General features: G+C 47.7%; 1 protein-coding gene across 17 annotated transcripts; it reads left to right on the top strand.

Annotated features, from left to right (window-relative positions):
• Window positions 1-8,329: 8,329 nt before the first annotated feature.
• On the top strand, window positions 8,330-21,369 carry Abcd4 (ATP binding cassette subfamily D member 4). 17 transcript variants are annotated; one of them, XM_047541614.1, is made up of 19 exons: window positions 8,330-8,486; window positions 9,284-9,402; window positions 9,553-9,680; window positions 11,048-11,097; window positions 12,107-12,223; window positions 12,568-12,693; window positions 13,296-13,346; window positions 14,812-14,906; window positions 15,178-15,299; window positions 15,404-15,495; window positions 15,659-15,748; window positions 17,383-17,591; window positions 17,759-17,850; window positions 18,488-18,524; window positions 18,905-18,954; window positions 19,338-19,390; window positions 19,686-19,762; window positions 20,301-20,416; window positions 20,572-21,364. In XM_047541614.1, exons 1-19 carry the CDS (start codon window positions 8,449-8,451, stop codon window positions 20,638-20,640), a joined length of 1,731 nt encoding a protein of 576 aa, XP_047397570.1. In that variant the 5' UTR covers window positions 8,330-8,448; the 3' UTR covers window positions 20,641-21,364. The 17 variants fall into 17 exon arrangements, 15 of the variants coding, with proteins under 15 accessions (XP_047397570.1, XP_047397569.1, XP_047397572.1 ...); XM_047541613.1 differs by having other exon boundaries at window positions 10,958-11,097; window positions 20,572-21,360; XM_047541616.1 differs by lacking the exon at window positions 20,301-20,416 and having other exon boundaries at window positions 10,958-11,097; window positions 20,572-21,369.
• Window positions 21,370-22,954: the final 1,585 nt, after the last annotated feature.

The raw sequence follows: 22,954 nt of genomic DNA, 5'->3' as shown, positions 1-22,954 counted from the left end.
GGGGTGGGGAAGCTGTAAAAAATGTAAATGGTGTGGTGTGGAGCCTGGCTCCAGCAGTCTGGCACTCCTCAGAGCTGGCAGGAGCCCGAGGAAGAAGCTCCAGACCCCGGGCGCCTTTTGTCCCAGGGCTTGGCTATGTAAAAGGTGGGGGAAGGGACAAGAATTCTCAGATTCTCGGAGCTGGTCCATTCATCGGAGCCCCCACTGCCAGCAGGTGCGACAGTGGGGGAGGGCGGCGGACTCGGGCCTGGAAGGTTTAGAAATGAGAATGGCAACTCAGCATGCAGTGGACCGGACAAACAGATTCCTCTGCCTCCAGCCTGCGAGGCTGTGAACTTTCTGGCCAGACTCCATCCTGCTTAGGAAGCCACCACAGAGTGTGTTGCCTCCACCCCTGAATACTCATTTCAAGACCCCATCTTGCCAGTTCCCATTTTCTAGCTCCCCTAAAACAGGATGGTTCCCTGGTCCACTCCCAAGAATTCTGGATTTTTCTGGGATTTGAGGTTTGGTTCGCTTTTGCTTTTCTGTGCATCTTTGGCTGCGTGGGATGCAAGGCCTTCTCCAAGGAACCTTATTCAAGCACTAGATATTGCTTGGACATATAAAAAATATCTGAGATCCTATATAAGCCAGTGTGGGGAGAGGAAGGACTTGGAACCACAAAAACCTGGGTCCAAGTCCTCTTGTCCTTCCCAGCTGGGTAGATCCCCAGCAAGTCAGTAATGTTTCTAAGCCACAGTTTTCTGAAGGCAAAATGTGGATAATGTTTGCTCCTATTTCTCATGATTTTGTTTAGATTCAATGCTGAGTTAACGTTTAGAAAGCTCTTAGCACAAAGCCTGGTACAGAATACATGCTCAATTAATATTAGTTTTTTCCCCTCTAACAGTCAGAGAAAATAAGAAATCCCCTGCAGTGTCGTTTTAATTTGTATTTCCTTGTTGCTGAAGGATATGTTTGCCATTTACATTTTCTTATGTAGATTGTCTGCTCACTCATATCTGCCTTTTTAATTTTTTGTTTGTTTGTTTGTTTTTTGTTTTTGTCTTGGTGGGGGTCTAACCTAGGGCCTCACTCACGCTTGGCAAGTGCTCTACCATTAGGCTGGAACCCCAGCTATCTGTCATCTTTTTTTTTTTGGATGGTACTGGGGATCGAACTCATGGTTGCAAGGTAAGCACTCTACCAACTGAGCTATCTCCCTAGCCCCTGTCATCTTTTTTAATTTTAATTTTTATTTATTTACTTGGTCTTTGGTTTAATGATCAATGGATTGTCTTTCTACATTTTGGAAATCTTTTTAATACAGTTTGCAAATTTTTTCTCTTGCTCTGTCACTTGCTTTTTGATTTTATCTTTCAACCTACCAAGTCTTTCCTTTTATGTGGTGTATGCCCAAATTTACACTGGCTTCCTGTTTTCTGCACCATCCTCACATTGATGGTACATAGGAGTTGGTCCAGTATAGGATGATTTTCTGGGCATCTTGGGAGGTCCACACTGATTCAGGACCAGTGCTCTCCCAGGGCTTTCTTACACCCTTCTTTGTTCTCAGATGAGGAAAACCTGCAACTAGTACTGTTTCACTGGATCCTGTATTATTCCAGCTCTGCACCAAAAGGCACCTGCTCCCCCTACTGGTATCTAGAAGAATCACACTTTTAAAAACTGCCCATTTGAGAACACTTCAAAGTCTGATGGAGAAATTACTAATTAGTGCCACTATTCCTTTCTTTGGGGTCCGGGGCTGACTTGGGCACTCCCTGCCCCACCATCTCAGCTACCTGCCAGCAGTCCAGGTTCACATAAACTGGCAGTAAGGTCATTTCTGCGAAACTGACATAAATCTAAATTGATGGATTATATTTTAATGCTGTAGGAGATATTGATATTAAAATAAATGTTATGAATCTTGTGGCTCATTTATTAGGCACTTACCATATGCCATTCGCTGTGCTAAGCACTTTACATGATGATCTTAAGGCTCACCACAAGAAAAGCTCCAATTTCTCCATTTTATAGATAAGGAGACTGAAGTTCAAAGAAACGCTACAGCCTGGCCAAGGTCTCCCAGTTGAAAGGTTGCCAAATTGAGCAAATAAACATGCAGGACATCCATTCAATTTGAATTTCTTGTGGGAGGAATCCAAGCCTCATGATTCTCTGGAATCCTAGTGGTAGGACCATGGAGTAATTGCTTGGAATTCTTTGTAAAGCAAAGATACCTCTTGTATTAAATCTAAGACTTCACTTCAGATGCAAGATATGCCCAGGAATTTGTACTATGTGCACATATGTGAGTGAGTTTGTGGTACTAGGGATGGAACCCAGGCCCTCATGCTTGCTGAGCACATGCCCCATCACTGAGTTATACCTCCAGTTCCCAGGAACTTGTACTTCTTAACAAACATAGTTATTCTCAAACCCCCATTCCCCAAGGATTCCTGTGTACTCTGAATTTTTAGAGCATTTTGTTTATATTATTTATATCCAGTTTATAAATGTAGTTGCACATAATCAGCTATCATGTGGCTTCCAATATTCGTAGTACAGTTGTCTCTTGGTATCTCCCAGGGACTGGTTCCAGGATGCTCCGTTCCTCAGGATACCAAAACCTGTGGATGCTCCAGTCCTTTCTATAAAATGGTGTAGTATTTGCATATAAGCTACAGTCATTCTCCCATATACTTTAAATCATCTTTAGATTACTTAGACCACCTAATACAATGTAAATGGTATGCAAACAGTTATCATACTGTATTGTTTAGGGACTAAGGACAAGGAACAAGACTGTACATGTTCAGTATAGAGGCAAAATTTTTTTCTGAATGTGATCCATGCTTGATTGGATTCTTGGATACAAAATCAGCAGATATGATGGGATGACTGTATTCTCTTTGCATTCATTCAGTCCATTCAATCCATTCAACTATTTGGCAAATGTTTGCTGTTACAGCACCTGTCTGGTGATGGGTGACTCCCAGTCCTTGAGGAATACATGATCCACTGTAGGTAACTGACAAGTGAACAGGTGAGTTGGGCAGTATGATAGGACTCTGACAGAGGTTTGCTCTGGAGGCAGAGGGGCAGGGGTGGGAACAATCAGATACAAATTCCTGGGAATTACCTGTAACTGAGTCTTGAAAGGCCAATGGTTTTGTTTTCCTACCAAAGGGGGAACACATGATAATGCATAGAAATTTTAGCCAGCAGTTAAAATTTAGGTTAAGAGGTAAATTTAGGCAAAAAAGAAAGTGAGAACATGAGCTGTGAAGCCAGACATCCTGGTTACATCCAGGTTCCCTCGCTTATTCACATGTAGGCAATCCTTTCCATGCCTCAGTTTTGTCTTCTGTGAAATGGGGATAATATTATTATTGGATAACACCATTGGTTGGGTGTGCAGCTTAAATAATTCACATGAAATGCCTAATGCAGTTCCTAAGACTTGGTAAGTATTTGATAGAAGGGAACATCAACAATTTTCCTCTCTTCTAGGTCTTCCTGTAGTCTACAAATGTGTTGTAATATCTTGTAATGCCTTTTTATTTTAACATTTATTTTATTTACTTATTTGTTGTTTTAATTAGTTATATATGACAGTAGAATGCACTTTGATACATCATATATAATGGAGTATAATCTCTCCTTCTTCTGATTATACATGATGTAGAATCCCACTGGTAGTATAGTTATATATGTACCTGGGGTAATAAGGTCTGATTCATTCTACTATCTTTCCTACCCCACACCCCTCCCCTCCCTTCACTCACCTCTACCTAATCTAAAGTAACTCCATTCTTCCCTAGCCTCCCCTTCAACCTGTGAATTAGCATCTGCATATCAGAGAAAACATTGGGCTTTTGGTTTTTTAGGATTGGCTTATTTTTATGTGGTGTTGAGGATTGAACCCAGTACCTCACACATGCTAGGCAAGAGCTCTACCACTGAGCTACAACCCCAGTCCTTTTACAATTCTTGACTCTTATCTTCCTCTAACTATGGACACCTTATCTGCTCCCTTTTTAAGGCATGACTCTGAAAGAATTATCTGTAATCACCATTTAACACCACTACCCACCCCCAATTTCCTCCATGGAACTTGGTCTTATCAAATCACTGATAAGATTCAGGATGCAATTCCAGGGGGCAATTCTCAGTGTCATCCACAGCTTTCCAGCAGAACTTGACACAGATGAGCCTACCTTACTCTTCCTGGTCCCTCCCCTGGCAATTCTAGTAATGGAACCCAGGACCTCATGCACGGTAGGCAAGGGCTCTACCAGTTTTGGGCAAGGGGATTGAACCCAGGAATGTTTTACCATTGAGGCACAATCCCAGTCCTTTTTATTTTTTATTTTGAGACAGAGACTTGCTAAGTTGCTGAGGCTGGCTTTGAACTTGGGATCCTCCTGCCTCAACCTCCCGAGCTACTGAAATGTCAGGTGTGTGTCCAGCCAGCCATGCCGTTCTTGAACATCTCAAGGATGTTCAACTGCATCTGGGCAGTTGCATTTGCTGCTCCCTTTGCTGAGAAAGCTTTCCTCAGAATGTGCATGGCTCCTTCCCTTACTTCATTCATGTTGCTGTTAAAACCTCAGAACCAACCTAGAGGCTCTTCAACCGATAAATGGATAAAAAAAAATGAGATACATATATATATATATATATGATGGCATATTACTCAGCCTTAAAGAAGAAAATTAAAAGATTTTCTTAGGTGAATACAGAAGAAGAAAATGAAATTATGGCATTTGCCGGTAAATGGATGGAGCTGGAGAATATCACGCTAAGCGAAATAAGCCAATCCCAAAAAACCAAAAGCCCAATGTTTTCTCTGAATGTGGAAGCTAATTCACAATGGGGGAGAGGGGTTAGGGTAGAGTTACTTTAGGTTAGGTAGAGGTGAGTGAAGGGAGGGGAGGGGGTGTGGGTAGGAAAGATAATAGAATGAATCAGACATTATTACCCCAGGTATATATAGAACTATTCCACCCGTGGGATTTTACATCATATATAACCAGAAGAATGAGAACTTATACTCCATTATATATGATGTATCCAAGTGCATTCTACTGTCATGTATAACTAATTAAAACAAATAAAAATGTTAATTAAAAAGGAAAAAAAAAAAAAAACCCTCCTCAGAGAGGCCTTTCCTGACCACCACATCCCAAGGAATGATGCTACCCCAGTCCTTGCCCTCCTCATACTCTGTGTGATGGACATGGAAACGCACAGCCCAGGCCCCTTTCAAGAACGCGGTGGCCTCAGCCACCAGGAGTGCTATTAGCCCCTTCAAGGACTGCTTCCCTACAGCATAGACACCCAAGGCCATGATTTTCTATAGGTAATCCCCATCTAAAAACTAATAGGGTGGGTAGAAAGGGTGGCCATTTGGGCCCAACAGGAGACAACTTGGGCCCTTTTAGCTCAGATGTTCCTCCTGATGTTGGCCACGGACATCATGGGACCTGCCTCTCAGCTTGATTTCTCCCTCTGCCAAATTCCTCCTCTTTCCCCTTCCTTCCACCTGTGTGATCCCAAGAGTATTTGTAAATGTCACATGTGCTAAGAAAAGTTTCAGAGTATGGGTCCCAGGGACCCAACCTGTGACACACGCTGCCTATACTTTCCTTAGCACGCCCTGACCTGTTTTTGTTTTTATTATTTTGTTTTTGTGGGAATTCTGGGGAGGTTATTTTATTTATTGATTGATTGATTGATTGATTTTTTGTAGTACCGGGATTGAACCCAGAGGTTCCTCAAGTGCTTGCCTAGAATGTCTCTGCTCAGCTGGCAAATTTATCCCTCCTGTTCCGTCCCTGTCTGGAGACAAAGCTTGGTCTTGCATGCAGAAGCTGCCATCAGTCTTTGAACCAGCTACAATGTAGATATTTTGATCTGGTCAGTCCACAGTGAAACACTCTGAATTAAGCAGCTCTTCTTGAGTTCTTTTCTTTTCTTTTTTGGTACCAGGGATTAAACCCAGAGGTGTTTAACCACTGAGCCATGCCCCTGAACCTTTTTAAAATATTTTATTTAGAGATATTTAGTTGCTTAGGGCCTAGATAAGTTGCTGAGGCTGGCTTTGAACTTGAGATCCTCCTGCTCAGCCTCCTGAGCTGCTGGGCGTCCAGTTGTGCCCCACCATGCCCAGCCCTCATTCTTGTTAATGGCTATGAAATGTATTCTATAAAGTGAGTGTGTCATATTTTAACCATTGCATTCTGGTAGTGTCTTAGTCAGTTTTTTGGCTGCTGTGACTAAAGGACCTGACCAGTACAATTGTAGAGGAGGAAAAGCTTATTTGAGGGCTTGTGGTTTCAGAGATCTTAGTACATAGAAGGCCGGCTCCATTCCTCTGGGCTCCATGTGAGGTAGAACATCATAGTGGGAGAGGGTGGGGAGGGAAGCAGCTCACATCACAGTGATCAGGAAGCAGAGAGAGAGAGAGAGAGAGAGACTTCACTCTCCAGATACAAAAATTATACCCATAACCATGCCCTAATTCCCACCTTTTCCAGCCATACCCTACCACTTCAATTAATCCCTGTCAGGGGATTAATTCATTGATTGTGTTAAGACTCGCACAACCTGGGGCTGGGGATACAGCTCAGTTGGTAGAGTGCCTGCCTTGCATGCACAAGGCCCTGGATTCAATCCCCAGCACTGAAAAAAAAAAAAAAAACTCTCACAACCTGATGATTTCTCCTCTGAACCTTCCTGCATGTCTCACATGTGAGGTTTTGAGGGACACCTCACATCCAAACCATAACAGGTAGCTTCTAGTGTTTTGCTATCATCTGCTATGCTGCAGAAACAGTCTTATGGATTAACCCTGTGCTGTCAGGCAGATATAGCTACGAGTCCTGGAAATGAAACTACTGCATCATCTAAAACTTGACAGTAATTACAAAATCACCCTCCCACTTGTCCTCCCTTTATGTATGAGTGTGAGGAAGCAGCCAAAATCTAGTAGCTGGAAAAGGGGAAGTTTCATCCTGGTACAAAAAAAAAGTATAAGCAAAAACCATGCCTGTGTGGTTTTCAAGGTTAGGGATCCTCTTGTTCCTTTTCTTACTGGCTTCACCACACCATTCCTCCCTCCAGGTTACAGGGCAGGATCCACCTGGAACAAAGGTCTTTGACAAGGCATGTCAGAGAAATTCTTCATGACAGGCTCCTACACAGAAAGATGGGGGAAGGTTAGAGTAAAATTTATAGGTTTAATGACTAGCTTCGGGGGAGAGAGGTTCCACTTTCTATGACCTTACAGGAATTCTGGTTTCTGTGATTTGCTTCAAGGAAGAAAGAAAGGCTAGGCCAGGTGTGGTTGGCACACACCTGTAATCCCAGCAGCTTGGGAGGCTGAGGCAGGAGGATGTCAAATTCAAAAGCAGCCTCAGCAAAAGTGAGGACTTAAGCAACTCAGTGAGACCCTGTCTCTAAAAGGGCTGGGGATGTGGCTCAGTGGTCACTTGCCCCTGAGTTCAGTCCCCAGTACCCTCCCCCCAATAAAAAAAAAAGAAAAGAAAGAGGCTAGAGAACAAGAGGTCAGAAAGAACTTGCTTCTGAGGCTGCTTCTGAGGCCATTCAATCTCCTTTAGTTCCAACTACTCAGCATGCCAAAGCATAATACTTTGGGATATCATGTCTTGGGCCCCAAAACTTCCTAAGTTTAAATGCACAGTGTCAAGGGGGCCTGGGACAGTAATGCCACCAAACAGCAAACCAAGACTTTTTTTCCATTTGGTGCTGGGGATGGAACTTAGGGTCTTATGCACGTTTGGCAAGAGCTCCACCACTGAGTTATATCCCTAGCCCCGATTCATGTTTTTATTCTATTAATTAATTTATTAAATAATTAATTACTATATTGGCACTGAGGATTGAACCCAGGGGTGATTTACCACTAAAATACATCCATAGTCCTTTTTATACTTTATTTTGATACAGGGCCTTGCTAAATTGATGAGGGTCTCCCTAAATTGCCCAGACTGGCCTGGAACTTGAGATCCTCCTGCCTTTGCCTCCTGAGTCGCTGGGATTACAGGCGTGCGCCCGGCTCTGATTCATATTTTTAAAATGATCACGCTGGCCTTTCTGGGAGAATTATGAAACATCTACTATAGTCAGAACCTAAATTTTTGTCATAAAAATATCTCCCGCAACCTCCTGTCAAAGGGGAAAACTCCCAGATCCAGAAGGGGACGCTCTAGCTAACCGGTCAGCCGAATAGACACTGGGCACTCGTTGGTACTTTCAGAGAAGTCTGTCGCTTCCGGTAGCGACTGCGTCGCGCGGCGCCTTCCTCTCTATCCGCCACCATCTCTGTGGTCGCCGGGGCCCCGCCCCTCCCCGGGACTGGCCGCGAGCTCGGCACACTCTGCCCAGAGCCCAACTCGGGGTGGCCGGGTTCCCTCGTCGGTCGGATCCCGGGTCATGGCGGTCCCGGGGACAGCGCCCGGAGCTGGCGCCAGGTGAGCAGAGCTGCTGGGAGGCGGGCCGGGTTAGCGCGGGGCCTCTTCCCAGGACTATGGGGAAGCGTCTCCTGCCTCCGCGCCTTGTCCTCTTGGAGCCTCCAGCCGGCTTAAGTGACGTCTGAGCTAAAGAGCAGCTCTTGAAGGGAAACCCGCCTTGCGCTCGGATCCTTGGCTGCCTTGCACTGGCTGCTGCCCTCTGCAGCAGTCCTCGGGGATTTTGCCGCCCGCCGCACCCTGGTTGTGGTATCCTGTCGCTCGCAACTGACTGCTTGCTTGCGAGCCGCAAGTGCACAGAATTGAGTTGATGAGCCTTCTCAGTTGTTGGCACCGCTGTGAATTTTAATTTCTTTTTGGTTTTACTCTGCAAAATTTTAATCCAATTCTTTTAACTAAGATCTACGGTACTCTGCTGAACAAAAATATTTCGTCATAATTAAGTTAAATCCATCACTTTTTTCTTGATAGCTTGGATCTTCTACAAACAGTGTGTATTATCTCCATAACTCATCTTATCCACTTTTTGTTGTTGTTGTTGTTGTTTATTTTGGTACTGGGGATTGAGCACATTCCCAACCTTTTATTTATTTATTTATTTATTTATTTATTTTGAGACGGGAGCCTTGCTAAGTTACTGAGGGTCTCTCTCAGTTGCCGAGACCGACCTGGAACTTTTGATCCTACTGCCTCAGCCTCCCAAGTCACAGTGATTACAGGTGTGTGCACCTGGCTTTCATAACTGCTTTCTAAGGCTTACAAATTCCTGGTCTTCTCTCTGCTTCCTGACTTTTCTTCAGGCCCAAGTTAGATCTACACTTTCTCCATCGGTTCATAAGGATACAGAAGGTTTTGTTTCCTTCTTGGTCGTCACAGAATGTCTTGATGTTCCTGACTCTTTTATGTGTGACCTTAATGGGTGAGTGGGTAACTTGGACTTTGAAGAGGTGGGTGGAGCCTTGGTTTTGGGTCCCTTTCCTTCTCTCTGGGGTGTTAATGAAGCAGGGATTCGGGAAGCCTCTCTCCTTTTCCCTCAGCACTGATTTCTGATTCCTCTTCTTCTCTGCAGAACAATTGGTGATCTACCAGGTCGGCTTGATCCCCAGCCAATACTTTGGGGTCCTGGGAAACAAAGACTTGGATGGGTTTAAGGCGTTGACATTTCTGGCTATTGTGCTCATCGTTCTGAACTCCACAGTAAGGTTTTTCCTTTGACCCAGTCTAATGTGAGTGGATTGCCCAGTGGGACTTAGCCTCCAGGAAGCAGGAATCAATGTGTTTCCTCCTTTTTCCAGGAACCAGAGGGATGGTTGCCCTGAAGGTTAGAACTCTACAAAGGGCATTGATCTTACTGTTGGTTCCTTTGGAACTGATGTCTCAGGTGTTTCAAACTCCTAGGGCTAGGCTGCAAGGTTCGAGATGAATTCACCATTTAGTGGAAAAAGTCATTGTCCCTGAAGTTCTCAGAACTCTTGCTTCAGGGAACCCAGAGCACAATAAAACCAGGATCAACAGCTAGAGCTGGGGCCGCTTCTCTGGCTATTGAGGCTGTGACTCATCCTGGTACATGTCACAGCTCCAGCTTTGGCATCTGCTGCTTTCTTGCAGAATAGCCTTCTTCCCCCATTTCCCTTGTTCATTTGCTACAGCCTGCTCATTTTTTCAAGATACCTTCACTGTCCCCTTTCAAGTCCTCTCAATTTTCTCCTTTATGTTTCCCCCATCAAATGCAGCCCTTTTCCTGTACTTAACTGATTCCTTGAGTTGACCTCTGCTGTCACATCTTATCATTGTCTGCTCCCCAGATAGCTTGTGAGCTCGCTACTCTGTCTCTAGTGCTTAGCACAGCAGAAGTGCTTTGCACATGGCAGATGATGAGTCAGGGATCTGCCAGGACTCAACCTAGTATTCTGTCAGGCTGCACCAGCTATTTTATAGGGAAGCCCCCTCTTGTCATACTGTTGCCATTTTGTTGTTGTTGCACATGGACACAATATCTTTTATTTGTTTATTTTTATGTGGTGTTGAGGCTTGAACCCAGTGCCTCACACATGCTAAGGCAAGCACTCTGCCGCTGAGCCACAACCCCAGCCCGCTGTGGCCACTTCTGATGGATCTGCATTTAGCAATCACCTTAGCACACAGAACCCTCTTCCACACTTTGCGGACAAAGGAGTAAAAGCATAAAAGATGATATGGTCCCTCAGCTCCAGAAGCTGCTTTGCTTTCAGTGTAAGATAGTAAATTGTAGGAAGGGGCTTGAGGGTCTTGTTTTTGGTAAGTCCTTCAAGATTTGGTGAAGGAGTAAACAAATGAGCGAAAGGGAGAGGAGAATCCCATGATATGAAGCTTTACACAAGAAAAGTGCTGAGTGATCAGAATGGGCTGGGCCTAGTCAGCAGAGGCTCCTGCTGACCCTGACCTTTGAACTGAGTCTTGCATGCTTTCTTCCTGTCCCCCACACCCCTGCACAGCTGAAGAGCTTTGACCAGTTCACCTGCAATCTGCTCTATGTGAGCTGGAGGAAGGACCTCACTGAGCACCTACACCACCTCTACTTCCAGGCCCGCGTGTACTACATCCTCAACGTGCTGCGGGATGACATCGATAACCCGTAGGCTTCCCTTAGTCCTTGCCCTTTGCATGCCCGTTCCTCTGGTTTACCCCTGCAGAGTCCTGGCTGCAGGCCTCATGGAGGTCATCTACAGCAGGCAAATGTTGCTCTGCAGAGAACCCCAGGGGAAGCTGCGGGGCTGAGAATAGGGAGCCAAAAAGAAGAGGCCAGGAGCAGCTCCCTTTTGTCCATTTCATATCCTGGTCCTCTAAATAAGGTAATTGAAGAAAGCATCCTTGCTAAAAACCAACTTTTGGATTTTCAGCAGCAAAATACAAACAAACAAACAAACAAATTTACTGCTCTCTGGGTCTCATGTAGTACTTAGTTTCCTATTCTGTCACCTCCCACTTTCTGGTTTTACAGGTGAGGAAGTGAGGCCCAGGGATTGCAAGTGACTTGCCCAGGGTCACATCTCTCATTGGGAATAAGAGTCAGGGTCCCTTGGTGGTGCACCGATGAGACCTGTGGGCTTTCTCTTTATCGCTCCCACACCGCCATCCTCCCCAGCAAGCACTTGGCTGCGTGGTGACTTTTCCTCAGCTCAAGCTGAGCTTCGCGGTGAAGGTGTTTGGAAGGTGCTGCTGCTGCTTACTTTGGCCTCTTCCTGATAACTCTGCCCTGGTGAGGCTGCAACAGCCAGACAGCAGCCCTGGGGCAGGCTCAGACCTGTAGAGAGACTAGGGAGGATGAGATAAGGGGACCTTCCTGATCATCTAGAAAGGTAGCTCTTCTACCCTCAAGTTTTCCTTTGGCCATGCACAGAGCTGGCCCTGGGTGCTGGGCCTTTCAGTTCTTTTTCTTGGGGGCAAAGTGAGGCACCATAAGAAGCAGCTGTCTGGACCGGTTTTTAGAGGTTCTAAGAGTTTAGTTCCCTCAGAGAAACCAGCCTTGTCCAGATATGTGTTCCCCCGGGGTCATTGCTGAGGGCACTGAAAGGCAAGGTCAGGAGAAGTCAGAGTGCCCTGCTTTCTTGGGCCCTGAACCCAGCTTGTGTGCTTGGCTGCAGGGACCAGCGCATCAGCCAGGATGTGGAGCGATTCTGCCGGCAGCTCAGCAGCATGGCCAGCAAGCTCATCATCTCCCCCTTCACCCTCGCCTACTACACTTACCAGTGCTTCCAAAGGTACAGCCCATTCTCCCCCCCGAGTTTCCCCGGAGTCTTTCACCCAGAGGTCAGGTCAGAGTCCAAGGGAGGCTTGCCCCCACCTGCACCCAGGGAAGTCTTCCTAGCCATTGTGCTCTGACCCCTGTTCTTTCTTTGATCCCATGAGGTATTTCAGTGTCACAAGGATCCTGACACTCTGATAGCTCACACCAGGTGTCAGATATCCCCACATAGGAGGAGAGGGCCCACAAGGTTACCAAGACTGGAGAGGGACTCTCCAAGAAGGGGCAGGCAGCATGGCTGACGCCTGTGGGGACACAAGGTGCCCCCCACCCTCCCTCACCCTCTCACTCTGCTTTCAGCACAGGGTGGCTTGGGCCTGTGAGCATCTTCGGATATTTCATCCTGGGAACCTTGGTGAACAAATCTTTGATGGGGCCCATTGTGGCCAAGCTGGTGCAGCAGGAGAAGCTGGAAGGGGATTTTAGGTGTGTCTCTTGCTTGAGGTTCCTGGGCTGGGTCTGCTGGTTTAGAGATAGGGTCTGGGGTGAGACTGCTGAAGTTCAGATCCCAGCTGTGCTGCTTACTAGCCATGTGATCTCAGATGAGGTCTTTCAACATCTTAAATTGTTAGTTTTCTTATCTGTAAAGAAATGGAATGGTATGATTGCCTACTGAGAATTGAGGAAATTATACATGAGAAGCACTGAAAACAGTGTCTACTTGTCCATCTCCAAAGTTCTTTTCCTCCCTAGGTCTTCTCATGTGCTCTGGTCTAACCACCATGTCTCAGGTCTCTTGGGCCTGGCGTCTACTTTATCCAGTCCCTACTCTGTTTTTCTTGGCCTCCTTCTGGCTGGTCCTGGGGAGAGGAGGTTCCGTGGGCAGGAATGCACCTGTCCTGTCCTATCTACAGAAAGCTGAGGATGTTTTTGTATAGCTCTTGCCACCCCACACAGGCCCTGGGATTTCCCACCCCTGTGACAGTCCAAGGAAGTGTTGACTGAGGCAGCCAGAGTTCTTGGGGAGGGGTTTCCTCTTAATCCACAGCTCCCCATTGTCAGCACACATCTCCCTTTGATCTGCCCAGGTTCAAGCACATGCAGATTCGGGTGAATGCTGAGCCTGCTGCTTTCTACAGGTGAGTCTGGTGGAGATTGTTCTCCTTCCACCTTGCACAAGTACTGCCTGAGAAGGACAGTTGAAATCGACAGCCCTCCATCACCATAGAGCTCAGGCTGAACATTGTCACATTTGCCTGAGACCCTCTCACTGCCTTGTCCTTAGTTCAAGGACTTGCTTCTGAAGCTGGAAGCTCCTTACAGAAGCCAACTTTAGTCATAGTGCCTAACATGGGACCAGAAATGACCACAGAATAAAATGAGTGTGAATAAAAGCTATTGCGAAATAGCTTTCTTTCCAGCACCTGACATCCAAGACTGCCCCTTTGTCTCTGTAGCATGGGAGAGAATGGGACTTCTCAGGAGACCTGCTCCCCCAAACATTGTCAAAATATCTGGTCTCCTAATGGCAGTGTTTTGAAATCTCTCTTCCCTCCAGGGCCAGGGCCAGGGCCAGAGTCCCCGTCCCCGTGCTCTGCCTTGTTCGAGGCCTCTGGAATCAGTGCTTGGACTGATAGTGCAGGCCCCAGGGGTTAAGAAGTCGCTGTCATCTTTGGATTAGCAGTGCTTGGGGTGGATCTACTGGCCCTGTGACCTTTGTTCTTTTGTCAGATTCTGCTGCATTTTGCACCCACCACCACTTGGGAACACCCAGAATAGTAATCTGAGCCAGAGTTGGGTGGTGGGTGGGGAGAGCTGGGTAGATGGTGAATTTGCTTTCAGATTCTACAACTTCTGCTCAAAAAGCCTTGGGGAAGACAATTCTTGGAGCTACTATTCTGTGGCCTCTCTGTGCAAAATCTGAAGTAGCCCCCTCTTCTCTATCTTTTCTGCCTAGAGAATTTCTGCATATCCTTGAAGCCCCCAAATAAGCCCTGGGGAACTTTCCCAGGCTTCCTTAGTGGGCAGGTCTGTTTGTTGCTATAGCCCTGAGGACAGACAAACTCAATACTCCATACTCCAGAACAATGCAGTATGTCCACATGACCTCTGAGCTGGGAACGCTACAAGGACAGGAACTGTTCATCCATTTCTTCATTGCACTGACTGACTAGCCCAGAGCTTGGCATGTAGTGACTGCTGCATTGTTTTTATTTGGTTAATTACAGCAGCTATTTTTGAGGGCCCCTCATGTCTGGTACTTTATATCCAGAAACTTAATTCTCAGTTTAGCCTATTACGTAGGTATTATTAGCTCCATTTGACAGATGAAAAAAAACTAAGGTCTAGAGGCTTAAGTAACCTGCCAGTGTCACCTACCTAAAATCTGGCTAGAGCCAGGATTTGAGCCAGGTCTGGCCAAGTGTAGAGTTTGTGTTCTTTCCACAAACAGTATCCTGAGTCATCACAAGCAATGAATGGTTGCTAGTGATGGAAAGGGTCTGAAGCTAAGATCATTTGGATGGGCTTGGTCCCTAAAGGAGACTGTGATGAGGGGTGGGGTGCCCCTGCAGGGCCTGTGGACATCCCAGTCTTTCTCATCAGAGCAGGGCATGTGGAGCACATGAGAACAGACCGCAGGCTGCAGAGACTCCTTCAGACCCAGAGGGAGCTGATGTCCAAGGAGCTCTGGCTGTACAGTAAGCAGAGGAATTCCTGGAGGCGGGAACTATGCAACAGGATGGTCCCCTTCCCTTCCCGTACTTCCGTACTTGTTTGCCTGCCTGATAAATGTGCTCTGATGGAGGAATTAACCAGGGGGAGCCACTGCCTTTCCCTGGGTGTCCTCAGGAGAAGGAGGATCCAGGGGAGTTGTGGACCCGCTTGGCTTCCTATTCCCCATCCCAAGGATTGTGGCCCCTTTAAAGCAACTGAGTCACTCTTGAGTCTCCAACGTTCTGTCTCCTGTAGTTGGCATCAACACCTTTGACTATCTGGGCAGCATCCTGAGTTATGTTGTCATCGCAATCCCCATTTTCAGTGGGGTCTATGGAGACCTGAGCCCCACAGAGCTGAGCACCCTGGTCAGCAAGGTGAGAATCCCTCCTGTGACCCCTCATGCTGCACCCCCATCCTCTGGTCCATTGCCTGGGGCCTGTGAGTGAGACCAGCACTGCCTGCTCTTCATCCTGTCCAGAATGCCTTTGTGTGCATGTACCTCATCAACTGCTTCACCCGACTCATCGACCTCTCCACCACGCTCTCAGACGTGGCCGGTTACACGCACAGGTGAGGCCGAGTCCCACCCCCACTGCATCCTGAACTGAGTGTGTGCTGCTGGAAGAAGCAATTAAATGGGAAAAGGAAAAAAATCTCCCCTTATACTAGAGTGTGAACAGTCACTTACACCTGGCACCCCAGACCCATCCTCAGATTCTCGCTTCTTGCTCAGGATTGGGGAGCTTCAGGAGGCCCTGATGGAGATGTCCCTGAAGTTGCAGGACTGTGAGATCCTGGACGATAGTGAGTGGGACTTGGACAAGTGAGTACTTGCAAATCCCCAGCTTGGGTTCACCCTGGTGCCCCACCCCTCCCAGCTGAGTAGCAGAGTTGTTGTGGGGTGAATGAAGCAACCTCCATCCAGCGCCAAGCACATTGCGTTTGCTGTCACTACTGTTTTGGCATCTGGTGTGTGGGTTTACATCATCCCCCAGCTGATGGAAGCAAAGTACTCACACCTGCCTGGGCCCCATAACAAAACAAAAATCTGAATAATCTCCTCCTCCACTTCCTCCTGCTGAGCTCCAGCCTGCCCCATTTGCAGGGTGTGTCTGTTCTCTGTTCCCATGCCTCACATCAGACATCAGATACAGAGATGTCTTTATTCCTGTATCTTTGGAAATCAGGAATGTTTCTTACCTTGCCATGCATTCAGGATCTGTTTCATCTCTACTTTTCTTGGGCAAATAACTGTTCTGGGTCTCAATTTCTCCATCTCTAAACAGGGAAGTATGGAACCTTCATCCTCCAGAATTAGATTTCATAGTCCTTAGAAAGTGCTTGGACTCTGGCCACATAGTAAACTTTCAGAAATGAAACAATCTGAACTACAGGTCCTGTGCTCAGCTTTCACTTCTTGAGAATGAATGTCTTAATGGTTACTCTATTTAGGCTGGGCATGGTGGCTCATTCCTGTAATCCCAGCAGCTCAGGAGGCTGAGGTAGGAGAATCAGAAGTTCAAAACCAGCCTCAGCAATTTAGTGAGGCGGTAACTAAGCAACCTAGTGAGACCCTGTCTCAAAATAAAAAATAAAAAGGACTGGGGATGTGGCTCAGTGGTCAAGTGCCCTTGGGTTCAATCCTTGGCATGCGCACACACACACACAAAAACAGTTGCCCTATTTAAATGAAAGCTTCATATCACTGTGGGGCTGGAGGCTGCGGGGATGGCACAGGGACTGTAGGAAGTGGGTTGGTGTTCTGTGGGGGAGATGAGCATCCCCAAAGAGCCAGAAGTTCCAGAGCATTAGCCAGAGTACTGTTCCAGAGTATTAACACTCCCATCTTACTGTCAGTTTTCTGGTCACACCATGACACCATGAAAACCCACCAACATTAGAATTAGCCCAAGTCAGCTCTGCAACCATGGACAAGCTACTCAGCTACCTGACCTTGTTTCTTCACCTTCCAAGTGAGAAGAATATCTACAATTCATGGGCACTGAGACTGACTAAGATCAGTCACATCTGGGTCTTTGCCCCGTGGGTCTCAGAATAGGTGCCCCCAGCTTCCACTCCTGTATTAACGAACTCAGGCTGCCATGACAAGATAGCGCAGACTGAGTGACTTCAACAACAGAACTTTATTTTCTCAGTTCTGGAGGCTGGAAGTTAGCAGGAATGGTGTCTCCTTGGGCTGCTCCTTGGCTTGCAGACAGTCACCTTGTTTGTTCTCACATGGCCTTTTCTCTTGGCCTGCCCCTGGAGTTCACCCCAACAGCCGCCTTTCACCCTCACCTCTTTCAATACCCCATCTCCATAAGAGACTATATTCTGAGGTACTGGGAGTTGGGATGTTAACATAAAACTCTAATGCAGAAGGGGTGTCTCCCATGAAGCCCCTCCCCGCGCAGTACTCACACTGCCACCCTCCCACCCCTCTCTTCTCTACCCCAGGGCCTCAGGACGGCCAGCACCAGAGCCAGCAGACACAGCTTTTCTGCTTGAGCGGGTCTCCATCTCTGCCCCCTCCTCTGACATACCCCTGGTCAAGGACCTGAACCTGAAGATCTGCGAGGGGCAGAGCCTGCTCATCACGGGCAATACGGGCACGGGCAAGACCTCCCTGCTGCGGGTTCTGGGCGGCCTCTGGGCAAGCACACGGGGTGAGAGCCCAGCCCTCCCTGCCTCCAGCCCATCCTTGGCCCTCGGGGTGGGGGCAGTGTGGTGGGCTCCAGTCTTCTTCGCTGGGGAAAGAGGGTGAGAAGCAGAGAGGAGAGGCAGTCACCTTCTCCATGAGATCTCAAAACAGAGGCTTCTGTGGGCTCTGCAGGCTCCGTGCAGATGCTGACCGACTTTGGGCCCCATGGGGTGCTGTTCCTGCCACAAAAGCCGTTCTTCACTGATGGGACCCTTCGGGAGCAGGTCAGCCTGATCAGAGGCCTGCTCTCTCTCCTCACCCCACCCACTCAGCAGGACCTCTAGCAATGGTCTCAGGCCCTAGGGAGTTATGGGACAGAAGGCGGGGTAAGAAAGTGGCCATGCCTATAATCCCAGTGACTCGGGAGACTGAGGCAGGAAGACTGCAAGTTCCAGGCCAGACTTGCCAACTTATCAAGATCCTGTCTCAAAAAATTAAAATGGGCTGAGGATGTCAGAGGTATATCCCCAGTACCACCACCAAAAAAAAAAAAGAAGTGGCATGCCCAGAAACTGGGTTCTAAGAATGTTCTACTCAGCATCTGTGGATTTGCTTCATGTACTCAAAATAATTCCTGGGTACAGGGAAATCTGAAGAGTGCTGGCCAGTTAACGTGTCCATTGAGCGCTCAGCAGACTCAGACTCTTGCCCACTCCCTCTCCCAATCACTTTTGAAGGTTGCAGTGGCCCTGCCCCACTCTCTGTGCCCTGTCTCACACAGGACTCTGGCCAGGGTCCCAACTCTGCTTAGGTGGCGAGGAGCCTGGCCTCCCAGGGCGGTTCCTGGGAGTTTCCAAGGGAGGGGGGCTGTGCAGCTCTGTCTCATTAGCCCTCCTAGGCCAGTGTGGTTTTTATTTTCAGGTGATATATCCCCTGAAGGAGATCTACCCAGACTCAGGTGAGCTGGACCTCCTAGGGCCATCACTTCCATCTCAGTTGTCCCTGCTCTGCCTGACTGGGACCTCACTTGCACCCATTGGAAGAGCCTCCAGCCAGGCTGCTGGTTTCAGGTTGGGTCGTCTCCTGCACCTGTTTACTGTTTTGGGGTCTGTACTTAGCCCTCATTTTGTTTTCTCTTCTCCTCCCTGAGGAGAGACACCCACTGGAGGAAGGGAAGTCATTGTTTCAGCTGGCCCTTCCCTAATCAAGTGCAGTAACCCATCACCGGTGTCTCAGCCCAGCATTCTGTGGCGCCCCACCCCCACCCCCACCATGATGTGCCCCAGCTATTCTGGCCACCAGAGGAGCTGACATGTTGAGGAAGCCTCTATTTTACAGGCTCCGCTGATGACGAGAGGATCGTGAGGTTCTTGGAATTGGCAGGCCTGGTAAGTGGGGCAGGGACCTGAGAACAGGAGCCTACCTGGGAACACTGACCACAGGTAGGTGCTGGCTAAGCAGAAGAGCCAGGCCTGCCATCTCTAGGCTCAGGATTGGGGTGGAGAGTGGGAGTACAAATTGACAGTGGGAGCCATTGATCAGGTGTAGCCATCAAGGGATGCGCTAAGAATTTTAAAACCATAATAAAACTGACCGAGTCTGTCTACTTTTTACTGTCACCATGCTCCAGCGAGTCTCAACAGTATAGTTGACAGCACCCATACAGTGTTGTGGTGTCTATCTCAGAAGTGTTTATGTGGTGGGGACTAAGGCTGGCAGGAAGCAAGGATGGGCCCTTTCATGGACTTCGTGCCCTCTGGGTCTGTTACAGTCCAGCCTGGTGGCAAGAACAGAGGGTCTAGACCAGCAGGTGGATTGGAACTGGTAAGAATGGAATGGGCACTCTGGCCAGATCCCTCATAAAGACAGTTCTGGGGGACCCTGCTAAGGGGTGGGATGGGTCCTGACCCTAAAGGCCAGATGTTTAGTTCACCAGGCACAAGTACTGTGCCCTTGAGAACAGAGTTTGGCCCTCTGGTGTGGGCTGTCGGGCTGTGCCACCTCTGTCTGTCTGGGGCCAACCTTTGCAGAGAAAACCTCTTCTTGCCCAGATCCATTCATAGCAAAAACCAATCTGTTGCCTCCTTCCTCGAGCATTATCCCTTGTTCTCTTTCCTAGGTATGATGTCCTGTCCCCAGGGGAGATGCAAAGGCTGTCCTTTGCCCGACTCTTCTACCTACAGCCTAAGTATGCAGGTGAGGTCCACCCTGCAGTGCCAGACACTGTGTGCCCATAGGAGCTGCAGCTTGTGTTCACATACACCTAGTACACCTGTGCATGGCTGGGCATCTCTCTGACCCCAAGAGAAGCAGTGGCTGGCACCTTGGCTGGCACCTCAGGGCAGCCCTGGGATGCTACAATACCTACTTATAAGATGCTTGCCTTGGCAGCAGCTGAAGCCCAAATCCCAGCCTTGAGAGGGATTGTGATATAACTTCTCTGGCTCTGCCACCAAATGAGAGGGCATCCCCCCAGTTGTGCCTGTGACAGGTGTGGACTTTTCTAAAGAAACAACCTTGGGGAACTGGCTATCCCTGGATTAAGCAGTCTTAGGGAGCACTGTGCTCAGTTCTCAGATGGAGCCTGCGCCCCAGCTCCCTTGGCCCACCTTCTCCCTGACGTGGGGCCTATAAGCCAACCCAGCTTTCAGCCTCCCCCAGGGCCCAGCTGGGGGTGAGTGTGGGTAAGAGGAGGCAGAGGATTGCAGTCCTGTCCTGCTGTATGGGCCCTCAGTGCTTGATGAAGCCACCAGCGCCCTGACAGAGGAGGTGGAGAGTGACCTCTACAGAATTGGTCAGCAGCTGGGGATGACATTCATCAGCGTAGGACATCGGCCCAGCCTCGAGAAGGTACCAGTGTTCAGGAGGGGGAGGAAGAACCCAGAAGCTGGACCTGGCCAAGTCCAGGGGCTCCTCACCTTGGGGAGTCAAGGTGGCAGAGGAAATAGGTTGCTTCCTGTTCCGGTGTCTGAGCAGTCTGATCACTGCATGTTGTTTTCTCATAGTTTCACTCCTGGGTTCTGAAACTATGTGGAGGAGGAAGATGGGAACTGTCTAGAGTCAAAGTGGAATAAAACCAAGGATGTGGACAGCCGCCAGGAGAGCCAAGCAGCCTCCAGGAAACCAGGAGGACCAAGGGGGCAAGAAGGAGCCCCAGGTGTGCCTCCCGCAGGAACCCTCACAACAGTGGGCCCAGCCCAGGGTGGCCCGGCAGGGAACACCAAGGTCCACTCATCGCTGCTCCTGTGACCTCGGCCATGGCCTCTGTATTCTGGAAGTGCTGACAACTAAACATTACTAAAGATCATCTTTGTTGAAGAAAGGTTTGAAAGTACGCACGCTGTAAGAAATGAAGGGTCAGGGTGTGGACCTGGAATCAAGAACCAATTAAATTTTGTAATGATAGATTTTGAACTTTAATTAACTGACTTTTTACCTTTTTTTTTTTTTTTTTAAAGGAAAAGTTAAACATTAAAAAGTGTTTTTGCAGCTTTTACTCTCTCTCTCTTTGCTGTAAAATGATCTTTATTGACTGTCTGGCCTCAGAGCCTGAGGAGAGGTAGCTGCTCTCTACTGGCACATGCTGCCTGCGGTTTCCACTTCACCTCTCCCTTCCCTGTGCCAGTGCAGTGCAGTCAGACGAACCACTAATGTCCAGGGCGTTTCTGTCCTTAGATGCTGGGGATGGACCGCAGGCCCCTGCACATGCTAGGCCAGCTGTCTACATTGAGCTGTGCTATCCTAACCCATGTGAAAATAAATGCCTTTCTCCTTACCAGCTAAAACAGGGTTTTTGTTTTTGTTTTTCTTTTTTCTATACTTGGGGTTAATTAAACCCAGGGGCACTCTACTACTGAATTAAATCCCTGACCCCCTTTTTTTTTTTTTTTTTTTTTTTTTTTTTGGCATCAGGGATTGGACTCAGGGACACTCAACCACTGAGCCACATCCCCAGCCCTATTTTGTATTTTATTTAGAGACAGGGTCTCACGGAGTTGCTTAGCACCTCACTTTTGCTGAGGCTAGGAAACTTGTGATCCTCCTGCCTCAGCCTCCTGAGCTACTGGGATTACAGTCATGCACCAGGGTGCCCAGCTCCCCAGCCCTTTTTATTTTTACTTTGAGACAGAGTCTCACTAAGTTGTACAGGCTGACTTCAAACTTGCAATCCTCAGCCAGGCACGGTGGCACATGTCTGTAATCCCAGCAACTCAAGATACTGTGCAGGGAAGATCTCAAGGCCAGCCTCAGTGACTTAGCGAGACCTTGTCTCAAAATAAATAATAAAAAGGTCTGGGGATGTAACTCAATGATAAAGCACCCCAGGATTCAACTCTAGTATTAACCCAGAAAGAAAAAGAAAAAAAAAAAAGCTTGTGATCCTCCTGTCTCAGCTCCTGAGTAATTGGGATTACAGGTGTGCACAACCCTGCACAACTTTTCCTAATGTATTTTTAAATATTTATCTATTGCTGGGCACAGTGATGCACACCTATAATCCCTGTGGCTCAGGAGGCTGAGGCAGAGGATTGTGAGTTCAAAGCCAGCCTCAGCAAAAGCGAGGTGCTAAGCAATTCAGTGAGACCCTGTCCCTAAATCAAATACAAAATAGGACTGGGGATGTGACTCCATTGTCAAGTGCCCCTGAGTTCAATCCCCAGTAACCCTGCCTCCAAAAAAAAATTATTTTGGTACCAGGGATTGAAACCATGGGTGCTTTACCACTGAGATACATCCTCAGCCCTTTTTATTTTTATTTTTTATTTTGAGATAGGCTCTCACTAAATTACTTAGGGCCTCACTAAATTACTGAGACTGGCCTCAAATTTGGGATTCTCCTTCTTCAGCCTCCTGAATTGCTGGGATTATAGGCATGCATGACTGCTACTGACTTTTCCTAATATTTTAAAATACTCTGACTATGACCTATGACTATAGTCCCAGCTACTTTTGAGACTGAGTTAAAAGGACTGCATGAGCCAGGAGTTCAAGGCCAGCTGGGGCCACCAAAAAAAAAAAACTCATCTTTTTTACTTAAATGAATTTTTTTTCTTTTTTTGTATCAGGGATTGAGCCCAGAGGCACTTTACCCACTGAGTTATATCCCCAGCCCTTTTAATTTTTTATTTTGCTACATTGCTCACTTAGGGCCTTGCTGAGTTGCTAAGGCTGGTCTTGAATTTGTAATCCTCCTGCTTGGGCCTCCCAAGTCCCTGGGATTATAGGCATGTGCCACCATGTCCGGCTAATTGAATTTTTTTAAAGAAACTTTACACTTGACAGAAAATAAACAATAACTATAAATAGTGTTATTGCAGCTGCAGGGCTGGGGGGATAGCTCAGTTGGTAGAGTGCTTGCCTTGCAAGTACAAGGTCCTGAGTTCAATC

Source organism: Sciurus carolinensis, chromosome 2, assembly GCF_902686445.1.
Source record: "Sciurus carolinensis chromosome 2, mSciCar1.2, whole genome shotgun sequence".
Taxonomy (NCBI): Eukaryota; Metazoa; Chordata; class Mammalia; order Rodentia; family Sciuridae; genus Sciurus; species Sciurus carolinensis.
The sequence above is the reverse complement of the archived record's forward strand: the minus strand, read 5'-3'. Positions and strand labels throughout refer to the sequence as shown.